Genomic DNA, 19,709 nt, shown 5'->3' with positions numbered 1-19,709 from the left:
TTTTTATGATAGAACCAATTAGAAAATGACATTTTAACCCGAGAACAAAAATGGTGCATTCCAATCTGTGATTCGCCCGGGTTCCTGGGTGGCAAAGTTGGCATCTTCCATCTCCCTAGCAGTTACAATATAAAAAGGAAGGCATCATCCAAGTTGTCAGTCTGGCTGGAAGATCTGTAGTACACCCACAGTGACATCCCTTTAATTTTTACCCAGATAATCTCAATTTGGTTTCCAGGATTTACATCATGGGTTTTCTCACAGATGTAAACGTCTTTGATATATATAGTACAATGTCACTCCTACTCGTTTCCTGATTGGTCTATTCTTCTGAAATAGGTTATACCCTCTAATTACTACATTCCAATCATGAGACTCATCCCACCAGGTTTCAGTGATGCCAATTACATCACATTTGCTTGGTTGCATCAAGAGGTTTAAGGGGCCGGGCTGTGGCGCAGGCTGGTAAGCAGCTGCTGCAATAAATCACTCTGACCATGAGGTCATGAGTTCGAGGCCAGCCCGTGGCGGGGTGAGCACCCATCAATTAAAAATAAAATATAGCCCCTGCTTGTTGCTGACTTAGCAACCCAAAAGATAGTTGCATCTATCAAGTAGGAAATAAGGTACCACTTATAAAAGTGGGGAGGCAAGTGTAACTAATTTACAACGTTGGAATGAGGAAGTGAGGAAGTTCCATCAGAGTGGATGATGAAGCAGCTGCTCCCCCCGTGGCCAGAATCGAACATCCCCTCAGGAGAAGGTTAAATTGCCTCTGTGTCTGTCTGTCTGTCTGTCTGTCTCTGTTCGATGTGTTTATGGGCATTGAATGTTTGCCTTATATGTACATAATGTGATCTGCCCTGAGTCCCCTTTGGGGTGAGAAGGGTGGAATATAAATACTGTAAATAAATAAATAAAATAAGTCTTGGACTAAGACTAGATCCAGGAAAGTCATGCTACCCCTCTATTTTGCCTTGGTCGGATCACACCTGATCAAGGGTCTGGAGAACAAGCCCTACGAGGAGCGGCTTAAAGAGCTGGGCATGTTTAGTTTGCAGAAGAGAAGGCTAAGAGGAGACATGATGGCTATGTATAAGTATGTGAGGGGAAGTCATAGGGAGGAGGGAGGGAGCTTGTTTTCTGCTGCACTGGAGACTAGGATGCGGAACAACGGCTTCAAACTACAGGAAAGGAGATTTTACCTGACCATTAGGCTTTAAAATAAACTTGGAAAAAACGAAAGCAATCACTAAAAATATAACAAAGAAAGAGCAAGAAATTATAATACAAAAATGGAATATCCAAATTGCCCCCAAAATAAAATATCTAGGAATGATTATAACTCAGAAGAACTCTCAATTATTGGAAAATAATTATTTAACAAAATGGAAGGAAATGAAGAAGGATATGGAAAAATGGGGAAAATTGAAAATATCATTGTTAGGTAGAATAGCATGCGTAAAAATGAGTATTTTACCAAAAATGATATTCTTATTTCAGAACCTTCCGATAATCAGAAATCAGAAGATCCTAAAAGAGTGGAACAGAGATATAATGAAATTCATATGGCAAAAAAAGAAACCGAGAATAAAGCTGAAATATATGATTGAAGAAAAGAATAGGGGAGGGTTAGCGACACCAGATTTAAAACTCTATTTCGAAGCATCGGCTCTAATGTGGGTATGAGATTGGATAAAGTTAGAAAATAATAAATTGTTAAATTTGGAAGGAATAAATCTGAGATGGGGATGGCATGCATACCTATGGTATGGGAAGACAAAGATAGAGAAAGATTTTAACAATCATTTTATACGCTCAGCAATATTCAAAATTTGGGAGAAACACAAAAAGAAATTATATGACATTAGGAAGAACTTCCTAACTGAGAGCTGTTCAGCAGTGGAACTCTCTGCCCCAGAATGTGGCAGAGGCTGCACAGCAATCTGTCGGGGGTGCTTTGAATACAGTTTTCCTGCTTCTTGACAGGGGTTGGACTGGATGGCCCACGAGGTCTCTTCCAACTCTAGGATTCTATGATGCAGTCTAAGGCAGGGGTCCCCAAACTAAGGCCCGGGGGCCGGATGCGGCCCATCGAAGCCATTTATCCGGCCCCCATGGCACAAGGGCAAAAGGGGGTTGGGCTAAATGACCCATGGGGTCTCTTCTTCTCTTCCAACCCTTATTATTATTGACACAACGACGTTGTATGACACAGCAAACAAGATAGATATGCTGGATTTCGTTTTACAAAACCACAAGTCGAACACTTCCCAAGTGTCTAGGACTGTGTGATGTATTTTCGGATGATGCGCGCAGATCCCAGCAGGGTGGCCTTTTGCAGTTGGCAGATCGTAATTTTGTCAATGTCTATTGTTTCCAAATGCCGGCTGAGATCTTTTGGCACGGCACCCAGTGTGCCCATCACCACCGGGACCACCTGAACTGGTTTCTGCAAGAGTCTTTGAAGTTCAATCTTGAGGTCCTGATAGCGGCTGAGTTTTTCCTGTTGTTTTTCGTCAATGCGACTGTCACCTGGGATGGCGACATCAATGATCCAAACCTTTTTCTTTTCCACAACTGTGATGTCTGGTGTGTTGTGTTCCAGAACTTTGTCAGTCTGGATTCGGAAGTCCCACAGTATCTTTGCGTGTTCATTTTCCACGACCTTTGCTAGTTTGTGATCCCACCAGTTCTTTGCTGCTGGCAGGTGGTACTTGAGGCATAAGTTCCAATGGATCATTTGGGCCATACAGTTGTGCCTCTGTTTGTAGTCTGTCTGTGCAATTTTCTTACAGCAGCTGAGGATAAGATCAATGGTTTCGTCAGCTTCCTTGCACAGGCTGCATTTTGGGTCATCAGCTGATTTTTCGATCTTGGCCTTAATTGCATTTGTTCTGATGTTGCTCCTGGGCTGCAAGGATCAGGCCTTCTGTCTCCTTCTTCAGGGTCCCATTCGTGAGCCAGAGCCAGGTCTTCTCCTTATCAGCTTTTCCTTCAATTTTGTCAAGGAACTTTCCATGCAGTGTTTTGTTGTACCAGCTGTCAGCTCTAGTTTGTAGTGCAGTTTTCTTGTACTGGTTTTTTGTCTGTTGTGTTTTTAGGAGTTTCTGATTTTTGACTTCAATCAAAGCAGGTTCTTCTTTTGCACAAGGGCAAAAGGGGGTTGGGCTAAATGACCCATGGGGTCTCTTCTTCTCTTCCAACCCTTATTATTATTATTATTATTATTATTATTATTATTATTATTAACATTGAGGCTGGGTGGCCATCTGTCAGGGGTGCTTTGCTTGTGCTTTTGGTGCACAAAGGCATAAGGGGATTGGACTAAATGTCCCAAGGGGTCTCTTCCAACCCTCTTTATTATTATTATTATTATTATTATTATTATTATTATTATTATTATTTTATTATGTCACAGCAAACAAGGTAGATATGCTGGATTTCGTATCACAAAATCACAAGTCAAACACTTCCCAAGTGTCTAGGACTGTGTGATGTATTTTCGGATCATGCGCGCAGATCCCAGTAGGGTGGCTTTCTGCAGTTGGCAGATCGTAATTTTTTTATTATTATTATTATTATTATTATTATTATTATTATTGTTATTATTATTATTATTAACATTGAGGCAGGGTGGCCATCTGACAGGTGTGCTTTGCTTGTGCTTTCAGTGCACAAAGGCAGAAGGGGATTGGACTCAATAGCCCAAAGGGTCTCTTCCAACCCTTTTTTTTATTGTTGTTGTTATTGTTATTATTGCTCGGTGGCCAACTATAGTCCGGCCCTCCAATGGTCCAAAGCATCGTGAACTGGCCCCCTGTTTAAAAAGTTTGGGGACCCCTGGTCTAAGGGATTCAAGGAAGGGGGAATGATAAATAAGCGGCACAGTTTCCTAATGTGGCCACTAGAGGTTGGCCAAGGGCTGTCCTGGGCAGAAAGCGCCTCTGTTCCCATTAATGAAGACTGTCCCTGGGGTCTGCTTTGTTGCCCTGGGATTTCAAACCCTTAAAGAAGCAAAGAGCAGCTGGCTGTTCATTCACGGGACAGAGGTGGGCAAACATTAGGCTTTGCCCCATCCTTTCCCCAAGGGGGGAGCTGGAGCTCATCGTTTTCTCCCTTTTCCAGCTCTGAGGGTCTGCCTCAAACTGTCTCCATGTCATGGCAATATTGCTCTCTTTGTGGCTCTCTCCTGCTTCCTTCATAAACACTATATTTATTTATTTCATTTCATTTCATTTCATTTATATACCGCTTTTCTCACCCCTGGGGGGACTCAAAGCGGTTCACATCAAATAAATGTCAAAAATTCAATGCCTCACATACAATAAAAACAGTATTATCACACATCTAAAACAATAACATAGGACTATACATTAAACCATCTATATATATAAAAGAGTGATAGAATGCTGGCGACCTACAAAACAACAAAACTAAACACCCCACAACCTTGAAAATTGACAGCACAACCCCTCATCCACGCCTCTAGGTTGATACAACAAAAAGAAAAATAAAGTCCTAATTAGAGGGAGAGGAATAATTGTTTTTATCCGATTGCTGCCAGTTAGAAGGCTAAGCTCTGCCCACTTGGACTCCTAGCAACCCACTCAGCCCAGGGGACAGGCAAAGTTAGGCCTCACTTAGGCCTCTTCCACACTGCCGATAAAATACAGACACCACCAGACAATGCCAAAGCAACGCGTGGCCGGGCACAGCTAGTTAAAACTATAAACCATCAAACATAAACATGTTATGCAATATTTACATAAAATTCATGATGAAGGTTTGGGAATTAGGTATTTTCAATATGCTAACAGCAGCTTATCTTTGCCACCTGAGTCAGAAGTGTTGCAATAATATTTGGGAACAATAAAAAAGACTGGGTGAAATTCAATTGAGACATACCAGAGGCACTGTTGGTAGATCACTTGCCCATCCTGGAAGGTAAACATTAGGGAGAGAAATGTTACTTTCCATTAACTTCATAAAGAATCAAATACAGTCAGTCCAAGCATGCCATTAAATTATGTGAATCATTAAAGGTCAAATCACAGTAACGACACAAATGCTATCAGCTGAAATGGGTGTTTCCTGAAATCTTTATTCAAAGAAGGGAAGTCTGCTCACATTGAAGACAGTGTTACTCAAAATGACGGAACATGGAGAGGTGCCAGTCGGTAAGCCGTTGGCTGCCAGTCTCCAATAATACAATATATAATACAATATATTGTGTATAATAGACATCTGTACTTTACGTCCTTCCTAAATATGTCATATTTCTTCCCCAGTGATGTCACAAGGGCCACTTCACCTTGCAACAGCCAACCCAGTGACATCCCCGAGGGACACTTCACCTAGCCTTTGTGATAGAAGCAGACAAACATACATATCATACATGCTTTGACTTTATTACACCTCCCGTGACTCCTCAGCATTGGGCTGCGGCAGCTAAAGTGGTGTCAAACTGCATTACTTCTACAGTGTAGATGATCTCCAGGTCTGGAAGAACATAGGTCAGACCACACCTGGAATACTGTATCCAATTTTGGGCACCGCAATTGAAGGGAGATGTCGACAAGCTGGAAAGCGTCCAGAGGAGGGCAACTAAAACGATCAAGGCTCTGGAGAACAAGCCCTATGAGGAGCGGCTTAAAGAGCTGGGCATGTTTAGCCTGCAAAAGAGAAGGCTGAGAGGAGACATGATAGTCATGTACAAATATGTGAGGGGAAGTCATAGGGAGGAGGGAGCAAGCTTGTTTTCTGCTGCCCTGGAAACTAGGACACGGAGCAATGGCTTCAAACTACAGGAAAGGAGATTCCACCTGAACATCAGGAAGAACTTCCTCACTGTGAGTGCTGTTTGACAGTGGAACTCTCTGCCTCAGGCTGTGGTGGAGGCTCCTTCTTTGGAGGCTTTTAAGCAGAAGCTGGATGGCCATCTGTCGGGGGTGCTTTGAATGCAATTTCCTGCTTCTTAGCAGGGGGTTGGACTGGATGGCCCATGAGGTCTCTTCCAACTCTACTATTCTATGATTCTATGATTCTATAGAAATAGAATGGATGGATGTGTTGAATGGGACTAAGAGTCGCCAAGGTCGAAATCTTTTCTCAGCCAATGGCTCGGAATAATGATTGCCTGACCTAATAAGTTAACATCACGATATCTTTTGCATGAATGATTTCATGCAGTAATAAACGAATGCAACCCTTTCTTACTTATTGAGATGGGATTTTTTAAAAGCAGGCCTTTTTGATAATGAAGCCATCACTTATGCACACTAGTGGTGTTTGCACGGCAGGAAGAATGTAAGGAGGTATGTGCATGATGGGCAGCATCTGCCATTAGTGCATATCCCCATCTGCTTGTTCCAACCAGGGATCTGAAATGGGGGGAGTGGTGGGGAGAGGAATCGAATCGATGCTTCTCCTGCTCCCTTGAGTTTGTCACTTTCGGCCTCATTAGGTGCTGTAACCTCAGCCTTGTCATTTCCACTGCTAGAGTGGGAGTCTGTTTCAATACTGACTATCCCTGAGGAAAGATCACATTTGCATAGAGAGGAATCCAAAGGTGGTTTGCAACAAACAATGGTTGGCACTGTATATTTTATTTTTTCTATATTGCAGTTTGGTAACCTAGTGACAGATTCGTAACTGCAGCTTTCAGTACAATTGTGTCTTCTGCTCATGGCAGCATTGCCACAATCAGAAATCCTCCAACCTTAAGAGCTGGAAGCCACAATCTGCACTGCTATATAATGTAGTTTGAATGCATTAATTGGTCAGTACAGACTTGTAACTGCATTGAGGTGCAATAGGTCTCCACCCAACACTGCTGGAGAAATAATTCTGTTTAGCCGGCATGGCACCACCTGACATCCGCCGGGAAGTAGCAGCCAGCGATAAAAGGTCCAAGGCATTGACAACTTCAGCCCATCCTCTGTTCAGATATCAGCCAGCAAGACAATGCCTTAAATCAAGAAATAGCTTTCTAAGATCTACAGAGATACTCACAGGAAAACCTCAGCAAATGAGAGTCCAAAAGTGGCAGGCTAAAACCTGGAACCTCAATCCATGGCTGATACCAGATGGGAAACTCCCCCCTGGGCATACAGAAGACTGGGTGATTTGGAAGGTACTGAACAGACTGTGCTCTAGCACCACCAAGATGCAGAGCTAGCCTTAAGAAATGGGGCTATAAAGTAGAGTCTACAACATGCAAGTGTGGAGAAGAGCAAAACACAGACCACGTCCTACAATGCAACCTGAGCCCTGCCACATGCACAATGGAGGGCCTTTTCACAGCGACACCAGAGGCACTCCAAGTGGCCAGCTTCTGGTGAAAGGACATTTAGTATAATGCCAAGTCTGACTCTGTATTTAAAAATACATTATAACTGTACCGCCAATTCACTTCTGACACAATAAATAAATAGTTGTAGCTGCCTTCTCTGTCAAAGAGTGGCAGTTCAAGTGCTGTTGAACAGCATTGATTCTACAGTATAGATGTACTTTGATTTTTAACTAAGCTGGCTATGTGGAATATTGAAGAATTGAGGTTGTGGCATGAAGTGGAAAAGGGAGAGCATGTCAACTCATCCTTATAAAAAAAAATACTGTAATAAAATGCAGTGGTTTATAACATCTAATTGAACTGGTAAGTTGGAGTGTTGACCTAAGAGATAGAAGATCCAGATTTAAGTCCGTAGCTGAACCATAACAATCTAAACCACACATGGATTTCCCAGTTTAGGAAACACAAGAAAACAAAACTCGGAAGAATATGGTTTAAACAAATTTATTTATACATAAAAACATAGAATTAGTTTACATTGGTCACCAGAGCGAAACATTTTTTTTTAAAAAAGCTGCCATGAACTAAATGTAATAATAATAATAATAATAATAATAATAATAATAATAATAATAATAATAATATAGCCAGTGTGCTAGCTTTCTCCCAGATTGGGACAGGCCAGGCAAATGACATGCTGACAATGTGTGTACTGTCAGAATTAGAAACACATCATTAGTGCAAAGGCAGCCCTCAGTGTCATTACATGGGGAAGGTGGAATATGGCAGTATTCCTTGTCATCTCCATGATGTTTTCCTGCACTTTAGGAACAGAGTCTTGGTTTACAGACCATTCATGTATTTGAGATTAACAGCTTTAACCACAGGGCAATGGGACTCTCAGTCAGGATGACTCAGGGCATAGGCTGGTATTTTGGGGCACTTACCGAGGGGCACATCCAAGCCAAGGGCTGGCTTCTAATTTTGGAAATTCTTGACCATCTTCAGCTCTTCTTGTTGCCGACTGTTGGCTACTTGTCTCCCAATGAGCAGGCAGCAAGGAAAGGGGAAGAAACAATATTATCTACGCACCTCGTCTTTTTCCTAGGCATACTAAAGGGTGCCATCAACAAAAAGAAGGAAGGGAAAATTTGAAGGTCCACCAGAACCTCTCCAAAAATGTTTTAATTGCTCTCAGGAAATCACACTCAGTGATGGAGAAAGGATGGATTCCCCCACCGCTGTATGCTACATAAGGGAAGGTACTCCATTTCATAACATTATGTAGCATACAGTGGTAGGGGAGGAATAGGCAGGGAATGTGCTTTGTGGGCTTTCCTTTACATTTTTCTCTATTGAAATGACATAGATTATGTCATGAACCAGACACACTTTGGTATTCTGGCATCTATCTATTTCTGGCACTTCCTAGAAAGCTAAAAGTCATGCCAGACTAATCTGATCTCTTTTTTCGATAGAGTTACGAGTTGGGTCGATACAGGGAATGCTGTGGATGTAGCCTACCTGGATTTCAGTAAGGCCTTCGACAAAGTCCCCCACGACCTTCTGGCAAATAAACTAGTAAAATGTGGGCTAGACAAAACTACGGTTAGGTGGATCTGCAATTGGCTAAGCGAACGAACCCAAAGGGTGCTCACCAATGCGTCATCTTCATCATGGAAAGAAGTGACAAGTGGAGTGCCGCAGGGCTCCGTCCTGGGCCCGGTTCTGTTCAACATCTTTATTAACGACTTAGACGAAGGGTTAGAAGGCACGATCATCAAGTTTGCAGACGACACCAAACTGGGAGGGATAGCTAACACTCCAGAAGACAGGAGCAGAATTCAAAACGATCTTGACAGACTAGAGAGATGGGCCGAAACTAACAAAATGAAGTTTAACAGGGACAAATGCAAGATACTTCATTTCGGCAGAAAAAATGGAAATCAAAGATACAGAATGGGGGACGCCTGGCTCGACAGCAGTGTGTGCGAAAAAGACCTTGGAGTCCTCGTGGACAACAAGTTAAACATGAGCCAACAATGTGATGCAGCAGCTAAAAAAGCCAACGGGATTCTGGCCTGCATCAATAGGGGAATAGCGTCTAGATCCAGGGAAGTTATGCTCCCCCTCTATTCTGCCTTGGTCAGACCACACCTGGAATACTGCGTCCAATTCTGGGCACCACAGTTGAAGGGAGATGTTGACAAGCTGGAAAGCGTCCAGAGGAGGGCAACTAAAATGATTAAGGGTCTGGAGAACAAGCCCTATGAGGAGCGGCTTAAAGAGCTGGGCATGTTTAGCCTGCAGAAGAGAAGGCTGAGAGGAGACATGATAGCCATGTACAAATACGTGAAGGGAAGTCATAGGGAGGAGGGAGCAAGCTTGTTTTCTGCTGCCCTGCAGACTAGGACGCGGAACAATGGCTTCAAACTACAGGAAAGGAGATTCCACCTGAACATCAGGAAGAACTTCCTCACTGTGAGAAGGGCTGTTCGGCAGTGGAACTCTCTTTCCCGGGCTGTGGTGGAGGCTCCTTCCTTAGAGGCTTTTAAGCAGAGGCTGGATGGCCATCTGTCGGGGGTGCATTGAATGCGATTTCCTGCTTCTTGGCAGGGGGTTGGACTGGATGGCCCATGAGGTCTCTTCCAACTCTACTATTCTATGATTCTATGAAAAGCAGAGAGAAATACCACTTTAAATGGACACAAAGCATGCCTACAAGCACAGTTTACAACATGGAGGAATGTTTGCAAGCAATGCTCATGGTGTTGTCGAAGGCTTTCATGGCCGGGATCACAGGGTTGTTGTTTGTCTTTCGGGCTGTGTGGCCATGTTCCAGAAGTACTCTCTCTTGACGTTTCGCCCACATGTGGGCGAAACGTCAGGAGAGAATACTTCTGGAACATGGCCACACAGCCCAAAAGACATACAACAACCCAATGCTCATGGGTTTTGAGTGCGGGTATAAAATGTACACATTTTTTAAAAAAGAAATGTGGAAAAAATATACGGCCATCTTTTCACCCAATTATAAAACCAACAGCTGCATAGAAGTGGGCATAGGCTGGGCACGCAGGTAGGGGAAAGTAGGCGATCTATAGACATGAGGCTTGGTAGATGCACATTTTCCATGTACAGAATTCCTGGGATAATGTTTACAAACCAACATCTCTTCCTCTCCAGATTAGTATGGAAATATTTGCAGTAGTGAACACATTGACATATCCAGCCTAAATGTAATATCTGAATGGCTACGATTAGAGAACTGAGCACTCTGCAGTTCAAGTATCGGAACAGAATGGATTTCAGGGGAAACATTATCCATGCTATAAGGACAATATATTCAATACAAAAGGTTCATATCATGATACATGCTCCTCATTTTTGATATTGTTGTTTGGTCTCAAGTAGAGTTGATCCCTTAAAAAAAATTGTTGAATGTTGAATCAACACATACATAATTCCAGTTATTTTAATGAGGCTGGGGATCTAGGTCTCTGGCTAAAACCTAGAGTCAGCATGGTATAGATATTTGAGTGCTGGACTATGACTAGACTGCTGTTTGAATCCCTCCTCAGATTCACTGCATGACTTTAGGAAAGTCACACTCTCACAGACTCAGAAGAAGAAATTGTTCCAGGAAATTCCTGTGATAGATCTGCTTTCAAGTTGCCCTAAGCTGGAGATGAATTAAAGATGCATAGTGTGTTAAAGCACTGAGCTGCTGAACTTGCGGACCAAAAGGTCACAGGTAAAAATCTGGGGAGTGGGATGAGCACCCACTGTTAGCCCCAGCTTCTGCCAACCTAGCAGTTTGAAAACATGCAAATGTGAGTAGATCAATAGGTACTGCTCCGGCGGGAAGGTAACATCGCTCCACGCAGTCATGCCGGCCACATGACCTTGGAGGTGTCTACAGACAACGCCGGCTTGTCGACTCAGAAATGGAGATGAGCAACACCCCCAGAGTTGAACATGGCTGGACTTAACGTCAGGGGAAACCTTTACCTTTACTAACTACAAAAACTAAAATCTGATGCAACCATGTCACTTTTTGATTTGCAGCAGGGTTAGCAACTGGATGTGCAAATGTGTATTAGAAGCACTTTGAAAGAAAGGGGCTGAAATAGGCAAATATAGTAAACCCCTCTCATGTTAATGCCAGCCAACAGCTGGTACCCAAGGCCTAAGGCGAGGTGAGTGGGAAGAGAAAGGAAAGCCAGGCGCCCCAGGAAACCATCACTAGCTCAGCAGGACGACAGCAGGCGGACTCTGCCATCCCAAAGGCAATTAGCCCCCCCCCCCCCCCCCCGGCTGCCAGCAGTTTTGCTGGGAGCACAGGCTGCTGGGTTTTCCCCTCCCAAGACTGCCAAGAACAATGCAAATTTTGCTAATCAGAAACATATGTGCTTAAACCCAATTAAGAGGCTGGCTGGCAGAGGGGAGGAGAACACTACTAGGCTTTCATGTTCACAAGCCCAAGGATGATTTATAATTGCCAGTGCAATTTTGCAATGATCTCAATCATTCGCAGAGGGTGAGGAAGTTAAGTTTTTGGGCAACAGCCCGGGATTTGTCATCTAAACAGTCTCATTTGTCTACGTTTGAGACTGCATGGAGTAAATACGATTCTTAGTAATATCCACGTTCCATTTGATCTCAAGATAGTGCTACAATACCATATAACCCATTGCAGTTAATCTGCAGTCTGAATCTGGATGGTATGGCAGTGTGGATCCTGTCCCAGAAGCTAAGTAGGGTTGGACTTATTCAGTACTTGGGTGGGAGACCAAGGAAACTAAGCTGCTTTATGCTGCATTTCAGAGGAAGACAATAGTAAGCCACATCTGGGTATTCCTTGCCCAAGAAAACCCTACGTAATAATGGAATTTCCACAAATTGATAGGTGGTTGAAAGCACACCCATACAAACGCCAACTTCCAAAAAGCACCACAAAATAGAAGACATTGAAAGAAGGTTTAGGCTGATCAGATGTGAAATAAGATGTGTCCTCCTTTATTGTTTTTGCGTGGAAGAGGACATTTCATCTAGTCTTTTCCAAACTAGAGACAGCTGACTAAAAGTCCTATACAAGCCAATCAGAGAAAGATTCAATAAGCAACCTTGAAAGTGCCCACATTTGGAATGAAAAATGGTCAACCTGTGACTTCCAGATGTTGTTGGACTGCAGTGACTATGCTGCAGATAGAGCAGCCAATGGGAACTGCACTCCGACCACATCTGGAAGAGCACAACTTGTTCACCCATTTAAACCAGCTCTTGTAATTCTTTTAAGTGACAGCCCTCAGATCTTCAGCAACAAAGGATTATGCTTATCTCCAGGTCATAACAGGTTTCCCATGCTATATAACAAGCCTCTAAATCTCTGCACAGGAACTAAACCAGGCTGTTTGTCTGGTTTTCCCGGAGATATGGCAACACTAAAGAGCATTCAATCATCTTCAGAAAGCTTCAAATGTTCAGAGTAAATGAGTGTAGAATGTACACGTCTTGTGCAGATTATTCTTTCCTAGATGGTGCCTCCGAAGATGCTGAACAATAATTCTTTGGTTGTAGAAGATATTAGACGGTGTTTTGAATCACAAAACATTGGTATAGATTCTGATATCTAGTTTTTTTATCGTGTCAGAAGCGACTTGAGAACATACTGCAAGTCGCTTCTGGTGTGAGAGAAATGGCAGTCCACAGAGACGTTGCCCAGAGGATGCCTGGATGTGTTGCCATCCTGCTGGGAGGCTTCTCTCATGTCCCTGCAAGCTAGAGCTGACAGATGGGAGCTCACCCTGTCTCATGGATTCCAACCAGCAACCTTCAGGTCAGCAACCTAACTTTCAGGTGAGCAGTCCAGCCAGCAAATGGGTTTAACCCATTGTGCCACCATGGCTCCTTATCCAGCTGCGAACCAATTTACACACAACTAACTGAAGTTCCCTTGATCTCGACAAACAAGACCCATCAACATCAAGGGGACTCTGGTTAATCGTGAATATATTTGGGCACAAAGTTCAGTGCAAATTAGGTTGGATCCAACCCTGTACCATTATTGGTGTTGAGAAACCCTAGGTTTGCCTTTGTGTTCAGAGTTTGGCAGGTCAATTTTGCATTTGGACAACCCTGCATGAGATGAGCAGGAAGAGCAGATGCATTTCTGCCTTATTTTGGAAGATGTATGAGGATATTATAAGAGGCAAAATGAGTGCCAAACTTGGCTTAAAATAAAATAAAATTGGCACGTTTAGACTTAAGTGCAGAAAATCAGGACTTGGCTTAACATACGGTGGTAGCGGTCATACCAAGAACTTGGCTCACAACACGAGACCCACGTTCATAGTCTAAATGGGAGTTACTAAAAATAGGTTCTTAGATGCAGCAGTCGGTGTGGGGTCAGTATGTTAAACCAACACAACAGCGACTTTGCCATCTGTTAAATGCTGTGCTGATCTCTTAAGGATACAATTTCAAGATGCTTTTATTAGCTTTGAATTGCCCACTTCTCCATGGAGGTTTTCGTTGTTGTTGTTGTTGTTATTATTGTCACATGAATGACATTTCAAGAGCCATGATGGAAACTGCAGCCTCCTTTAGCCACTTTGGCTGTGGCTAAAGTAGGCATGGGCAAACTTTGGCCCTCCAGATGTTTTGGACCCAACTCCCTGTTGGAAAAATGTCATCCTTAAGTCTCTATGGTTAGATAGGAAGCCTAGAAAAGAGTTAGAGACACCTTCCCCAGTTCCATGCATGCTTTGATTAGGCTTTACTATTGTTTCCTCCTTCCTGTCCTGTTTAGGTCAACCCCACCCTTTGATGCTTTAGAAATGTGATCTCTCCTAGGGTTGACGTAACTTCCCAATTTGGCCTTTGGAATATTTATGGCCCTAGAGAAGAAGCGACCCATGAGGTTTGGTCGCCATTCCTGCTTCCTGCTTTGTTCCAGAGAGAGGACGCACTTTGTCCCTCTACTAGTCAAGATGTAGCTATCTAGACCTTTGTTATTTTAATCCATCTATGTGTATTAGAACAGATTAGAGAGCTCCAAACCTTTTCTATCCACCAATGGATTTCTTTTTACCTTAATAAATGCTTTTAAACTTTAAAGCTAACTTTGCATTCTTTTGCCTTCCTGAAGACACAGAAGCCTTCCAAAACTCACACCGCATAAGTCTCACTGCTGCATTTTTACTCTGCTATTTTAATGGGAATTTACCTCTTAAAGGGTACAGCTTAACGGCTCATCAATTCCCAATACTCCCACCATTCCTAACAGCTTCAAGCCCTTTCCGCTTAAGTGGCTGAGGGGGAAAAGGAAAGGGTCTGAGGCTGTTAGGAATGGTGGGAGTTGGAGTCCAAAACATCTGGAGGGCCAAAGTTTGCCCATTCCTGGGCTTCCTTACTGGTGACAAGAGAAAACCACTTAAAGAACAGGTCAAAAAAGTTTTCATTGAATCAATTTGGGTCTTTGCCTTATGCTGGGCCCTTCGTTTTATTTGTTGCCTCTTTTTTGTGCCTCCTACTTTATTTTAATTCATGTGCCTGGAGAAATTAATTTTCTTCTACAGCAATTTGAGTATTGCTGGAAAAGCAGTACATAAATGTAAACAGGGGCAGTGAGGGGGAAGCCCCCTGCTCTGCCGACAAGGAACAGTCAAAGCTCGGTCCACTCCAAGGCAGAAGGATCTGCTTCAGGGGATCAATTTTTGATAGATCTACAAGGGGTGCTATTTTTAAGGATTTTTAAATGCTCAGTTTTGTGCAACTGTGATCAGGCTGTGCATCTCTCTTCCTAAGCACCAGGCTTTAGCACAGTGGCAATAAATCTTACCAATTGAAAGGTTGGCAGGTCGGCACCCGAGTCAGGGTGAGCACCCGACCTTCAGCCCAGCTCACTGCCCACTTAAGCAGTTCGAAAACAGCTGTGAGTAGATAAAGTAGGTACCGCTTAAGCGGGAAATAAAAAGGAAATACAGTAGAGTCCCACTTATCCAAGACTCGCTTATCCAAGGTTCTGGATTATCCAATGCATTCTTGTAGTCAATGTTTTCAATATATCACGATATTTTGGTGCTAAATTCGTAAATACAGTAACTAATTACAACATAACATTATTGCGTATTGAACTACTTTTTCTGTCAAATTTGTTATATAACATGATGTTTTGGTGCTTAATTTGTAAAATCATAACTTAATTTGATGTTTAATAGGCTTTTCCTTAATCCCTCCTTATTATCCAAAATATTCGCTTATCCAAGGTTCTGCTGGATAAGTGAGACTCTACTGTACTAGAAAATGTCGGCAATCAAAAGAAAGGAGGAAGTCTATGATCAGGACGCTTCGATATGGAGGATGGAGCAACAGCACCCCCTGTGGCCAGAATCGAGCACAACCTCCAGGATGCCGAAGATGAGAAAATGTCACACACCTCTATCTGTTATCTGTCCTGTATGTCTCACGGCACTGAATGTTTGCCATATATGTGTTCTGTAATCCACCCTGACTTCCCTTTGGGTGAGAAGGGCGGAATATAAGCACTGTAAGTAAGTAAGTAAGTAAGTAAGTAAATAAAGGAGATGATCATTCCCCCCTTTAAAAGGTTGCAGGAGGGTGGGGAAATCCTTCCTTTCTGGGAAGGTTTAAGCTTATTGATTAACGATTTCTTCCTCTGCCTTCAACTATCCCAGCTTTTAAAAAAATACATTTGCTGCTTCTGTTGGTACATTGTTGTTGTTGTTTTTTTTTAAAAAAATACATTCAGAACTGGCATTTTTAATTTTTTTAAACTGAAAACAGATATATGGTTTTATTTTTTTGGTTAAAACTTCTAGATTTTTTTAAAAGGTAGAATACAGATGTTTTAAATAAATAAATAAATAAACAAACAAGATCTACTGTGTGGAGTTGGGATCATGGAGGGGAAGAGAATAAGTAAGGAAAGAGGAACACATGAATGGCTCCTGAGGGAAGAGGCACACATACAATTGTCATGATAGCATGCTTTCCATTGCCTTGGGATCCTGTTTACAGTTATGATGAGTCTTGTTCTCCTACTGAAGCCATCAACACAATACATGGAGGAAGTGTAAGAGCATAGCGGTGTCCACATGCACATGTTGGCTGGGCTGGAGTGGGCAATGAATAGCTTCATCCATACCACTCTTTTTGCATTAATCCCCATAGGTTACTCCCACCTTAAAATGAATACATGAACATTTTAAATCAGTGGTTCTCAACCTGTGGGTCCCCAGATGTTTTGACCTACAACTCCCAGAAATCCCAGCCAGTTTACCAGGTGTTGGGATTTCTGGGAGTTGAAGGCCAAAACATCTGGAGACCCACAGGTTGAGAACCACTGTCTGTTATGGTTCTAAACTGGTGACTGATCTGCAACCCATTGCTTACAGGTCTCTGAACTGATGACTTTAAATAAGTTGTGTAAATCATCCATGATTCTTGTCTAGTGAGGAACTCTCGTTCATCTCAGTGTCACTTCAGCAATGACACTGCAACTCCTTTCTTGGTGCGGCATGTCCCAGAAGGCCACATGGAATAAATGGATGGCATGGTGTAGAATACAAACTAGACCACACAAACATTCATCCGTACTATCTGCAGGCACACTCTCATGCATACGCACAACTGCCTATTACATTGATGTTTCACAGCCCCCCAAAATGACTTGATGAAGGGCAAAGAGACTTTTGTGTGGCCCCAAAACAAGAAGTGAATGTGAAAACGTAAACACTATACCAAAAAGATCCATAAAAATATCCACATTTTAGATCAACAGTTATAAACATTCCCATTCCAAAATCACAAGTACATTTCAGTTCTGCCCACCCCACAACAGAAACATAAAAATATACCTCTCCCACTGCTAGCCTGCTTCGGTAATACTGAATGATGAGCCACGGGCACAAACAATCCACTGACGGATTACCAGATTATGGCTTCTAGGAGCCTAGAACACTTTGGGTGGCTATTCTGGAGAAAGGGAAGACTCCTCAGGAAGACTCCAGAGCAGAGCTGTTTTTCTCTTTGTTAGAAGAAAATGCCACCTGCTTCCAACGTAGAGGTGGGATACTGGTGGCCCTTTAGACAACATTAGACTACAAAATACATCATCCCTTGGCTTGCTAGAGATGATGGATGTCACCGTCCCATGATAATTTAGCCTTGCTTTGAGGCATCTGCACTCGAGGTGCCCCAGAATCCTCTTCATACTGTATCCTCTTCACTCTAGAAGAGTATAGCTCTCACTTCAGCCAATGAGAATTGAAAAGATATCTTGAAGACCCACGATGCCACATTCATATTTCTGTATTTATGTGTGCATGTGTTAATCTCTCTTAACCAAAGGAATCAAGAGTCAAAAGGCTTTTCCCAAGGTGCTTCAACATGGCAACCAAGAAATTTTTGGAACATGAGCACTTCTTGTTGCACAGCTTAAAAACTCTAGGAGAATTGTAATGACATTTATATGGCTGTTGGGGGGGGCACATAGAGTTAAATTTTCCTTCCCAGCATCCCTTGGCAATGGGCACCTGAGTTGCAGGTAAGAGGGAGACACCTGTTCCATCTGGAACAGAGATACTTGCATTTTTTTTACCAGAGAATCAACTGGGGGTTGATTCTACTTTGATAGAATGGGCAATAAGCAATGCACACCCTTTGTCTCTCTTTAAAATACATTAGAAGTGGCCTCCCTTCCAGGGAAATGCACTGGGCATGATGAACTGGGGACAATGCCTCACCACACAAGCCCATGAGGCATGACAACAGCTAGTGATCCATTTTGGCCAGTTAAGAACTTCAACCAATGGACAAGTGGTTCTCCTGGATTTAAGTTAGCCCTCTGGTTGAAAGTGACCCACCCCCTCCAGAGCAGGCAAGCAGACTGAGCACCCTTCAGATTTCAGTGGCAATGATGTCCTCATAAGGGACATCAGTGCCCTGGAGGTCAAGCTCTAAGGGCTCTTTGCCGTCCTCTCCTGAAGCCAACTCATGAAGCATCTTCTCCAAATTCTGGTTCCGTTTGTACATGTGCAAGTAACTCTGCTGCAGCTGCTTCTGGTAATGGATCACTTTCTCTTTTTCCTCTTTCCAGGTCTGTCGTTCCTGCTGGAAGCCAGTTGTCATGTGCTCGTTGTTGTTCCGCTCCTCCTGCAACTCTGCTTTCAGCTTCTCCACTTCTCTCCATAGGGCTTGGGCATCCTCGGCCACGTTGGCCTCCAGGCTTCCGGGGGCCATTCCACACTTCATCTCCTCTCGGAGGATTGTCAGTTCTGTTCTGAGCTCTGAAATTTCCTGCTCCAACAAGTTCACCTTCTCCCTCAGCAGTTCCGACTCGTTCTTCTTGCGCTGAAGCTCATTTTCACTCACATCCAACTCCACAGCCTTGGCATGCAGCGACTCTTCCAAATCCTGGATTTTCATATCTAGTAGTTCCATCTTCCCTCGGACATCCTTCAGTTGGGCTTTCATGTTGAGGACCTCATTGATCTTGCTGTTGAGTTCTGTTTGGGATTCCTTCAGCTGTTGTTTAAGGAGAGAGATTTCCCCAGACTTTTGACAAACCTGTGAAGATACAAGACAAGTGTCAGACTGTCTGCTAGACACTGGCTGGTTGCAGCATCCAAATTGAGTGCATTGCCACCACAGGTGTGCAGTATTTATGAGAATAGATCAAAAAGTGGGTAACCAGAGGTGGAGACTGCATCTCTTCAGGAATAATCTGTCAGAGGCACATGACAATGGTGTACCAAAAAGGATACAAGGCTAACAAAATAGTGCAGAAATGTTACTTTGAACAACAGTACAAATGACCATTAGTTACGATAGTGGGATATTCTGGGAGTTGTGATCTAAAACAACCTTTTTAAAATTTTAGGTGGGCAGGGCCTGAACTCCTAGTTCTGCTGCATTTGACTATAGGAGAAATAGGTAGCCTTTTCTCTCTGAATATCTATATCTATTGCAAAGCATGGGATATTATCAGAAACTTATAAGTAGGTGACCAGAGGAATACATGGCTCTGTGTAGCATAAATCAGCATGAGGATATTTACACTTATGTTGATGGGATGTTGGATTAGTGCCATAATATTCAACACCAAGAAAATGTTAAATAGTCATGTGAACATGATCATAGGAAGTTATAGACATTTCTGATAAATAATGAGGCTTTGCATTCCTGATCTACTACTGAAGGAGTAACTACAAGTCTTCTTCAGGCTCCACTGTTGAGGGGGGCCCACAGCAATTCCTATTTCGCAATAAAAAGGCAAGCCTGTGTGTAAAGAGAGAAATGGCAAAGATTCCTGGCTGGAGCTGTGGGCAAAACCCATTGGAAACTGAGCCTAAAATACAAGGAGGTCATAAAGAGCTGTGGTTCCCTGTCC

General features: G+C 43.0%; 1 protein-coding gene across 5 annotated transcripts in view; it reads right to left on the bottom strand.

Moving 5' to 3' along the window:
* Positions 1-7,782: 7,782 nt before the first annotated feature.
* lzts1 (leucine zipper tumor suppressor 1) overlaps positions 7,783-19,709 on the bottom strand; it is a 44,684-nt gene continuing 32,757 nt past the window's right edge. For 4 of the 5 annotated variants that reach the window (XM_062961020.1, XM_008116028.3, XM_008116029.3 and 1 more), the window contains one exon: positions 7,783-18,886. In XM_062961020.1, the coding sequence (XP_062817090.1) occupies positions 18,218-18,886 (669 nt within the window). In that variant the 3' untranslated portion in view covers positions 7,783-18,217. The remainder of the gene's footprint in view (positions 18,887-19,709) is intronic. The other variant, XR_506919.3, reaches the window with a different exon arrangement.

The sequence above is a fragment of the Anolis carolinensis genome, unplaced genomic scaffold (assembly GCF_035594765.1).
Source record: "Anolis carolinensis isolate JA03-04 unplaced genomic scaffold, rAnoCar3.1.pri scaffold_8, whole genome shotgun sequence".
Taxonomy (NCBI): Eukaryota; Metazoa; Chordata; class Lepidosauria; order Squamata; family Dactyloidae; genus Anolis; species Anolis carolinensis.
Note: the sequence above shows the minus strand (reverse complement) of the source record. Positions and strands in the feature narration are given on the sequence as shown.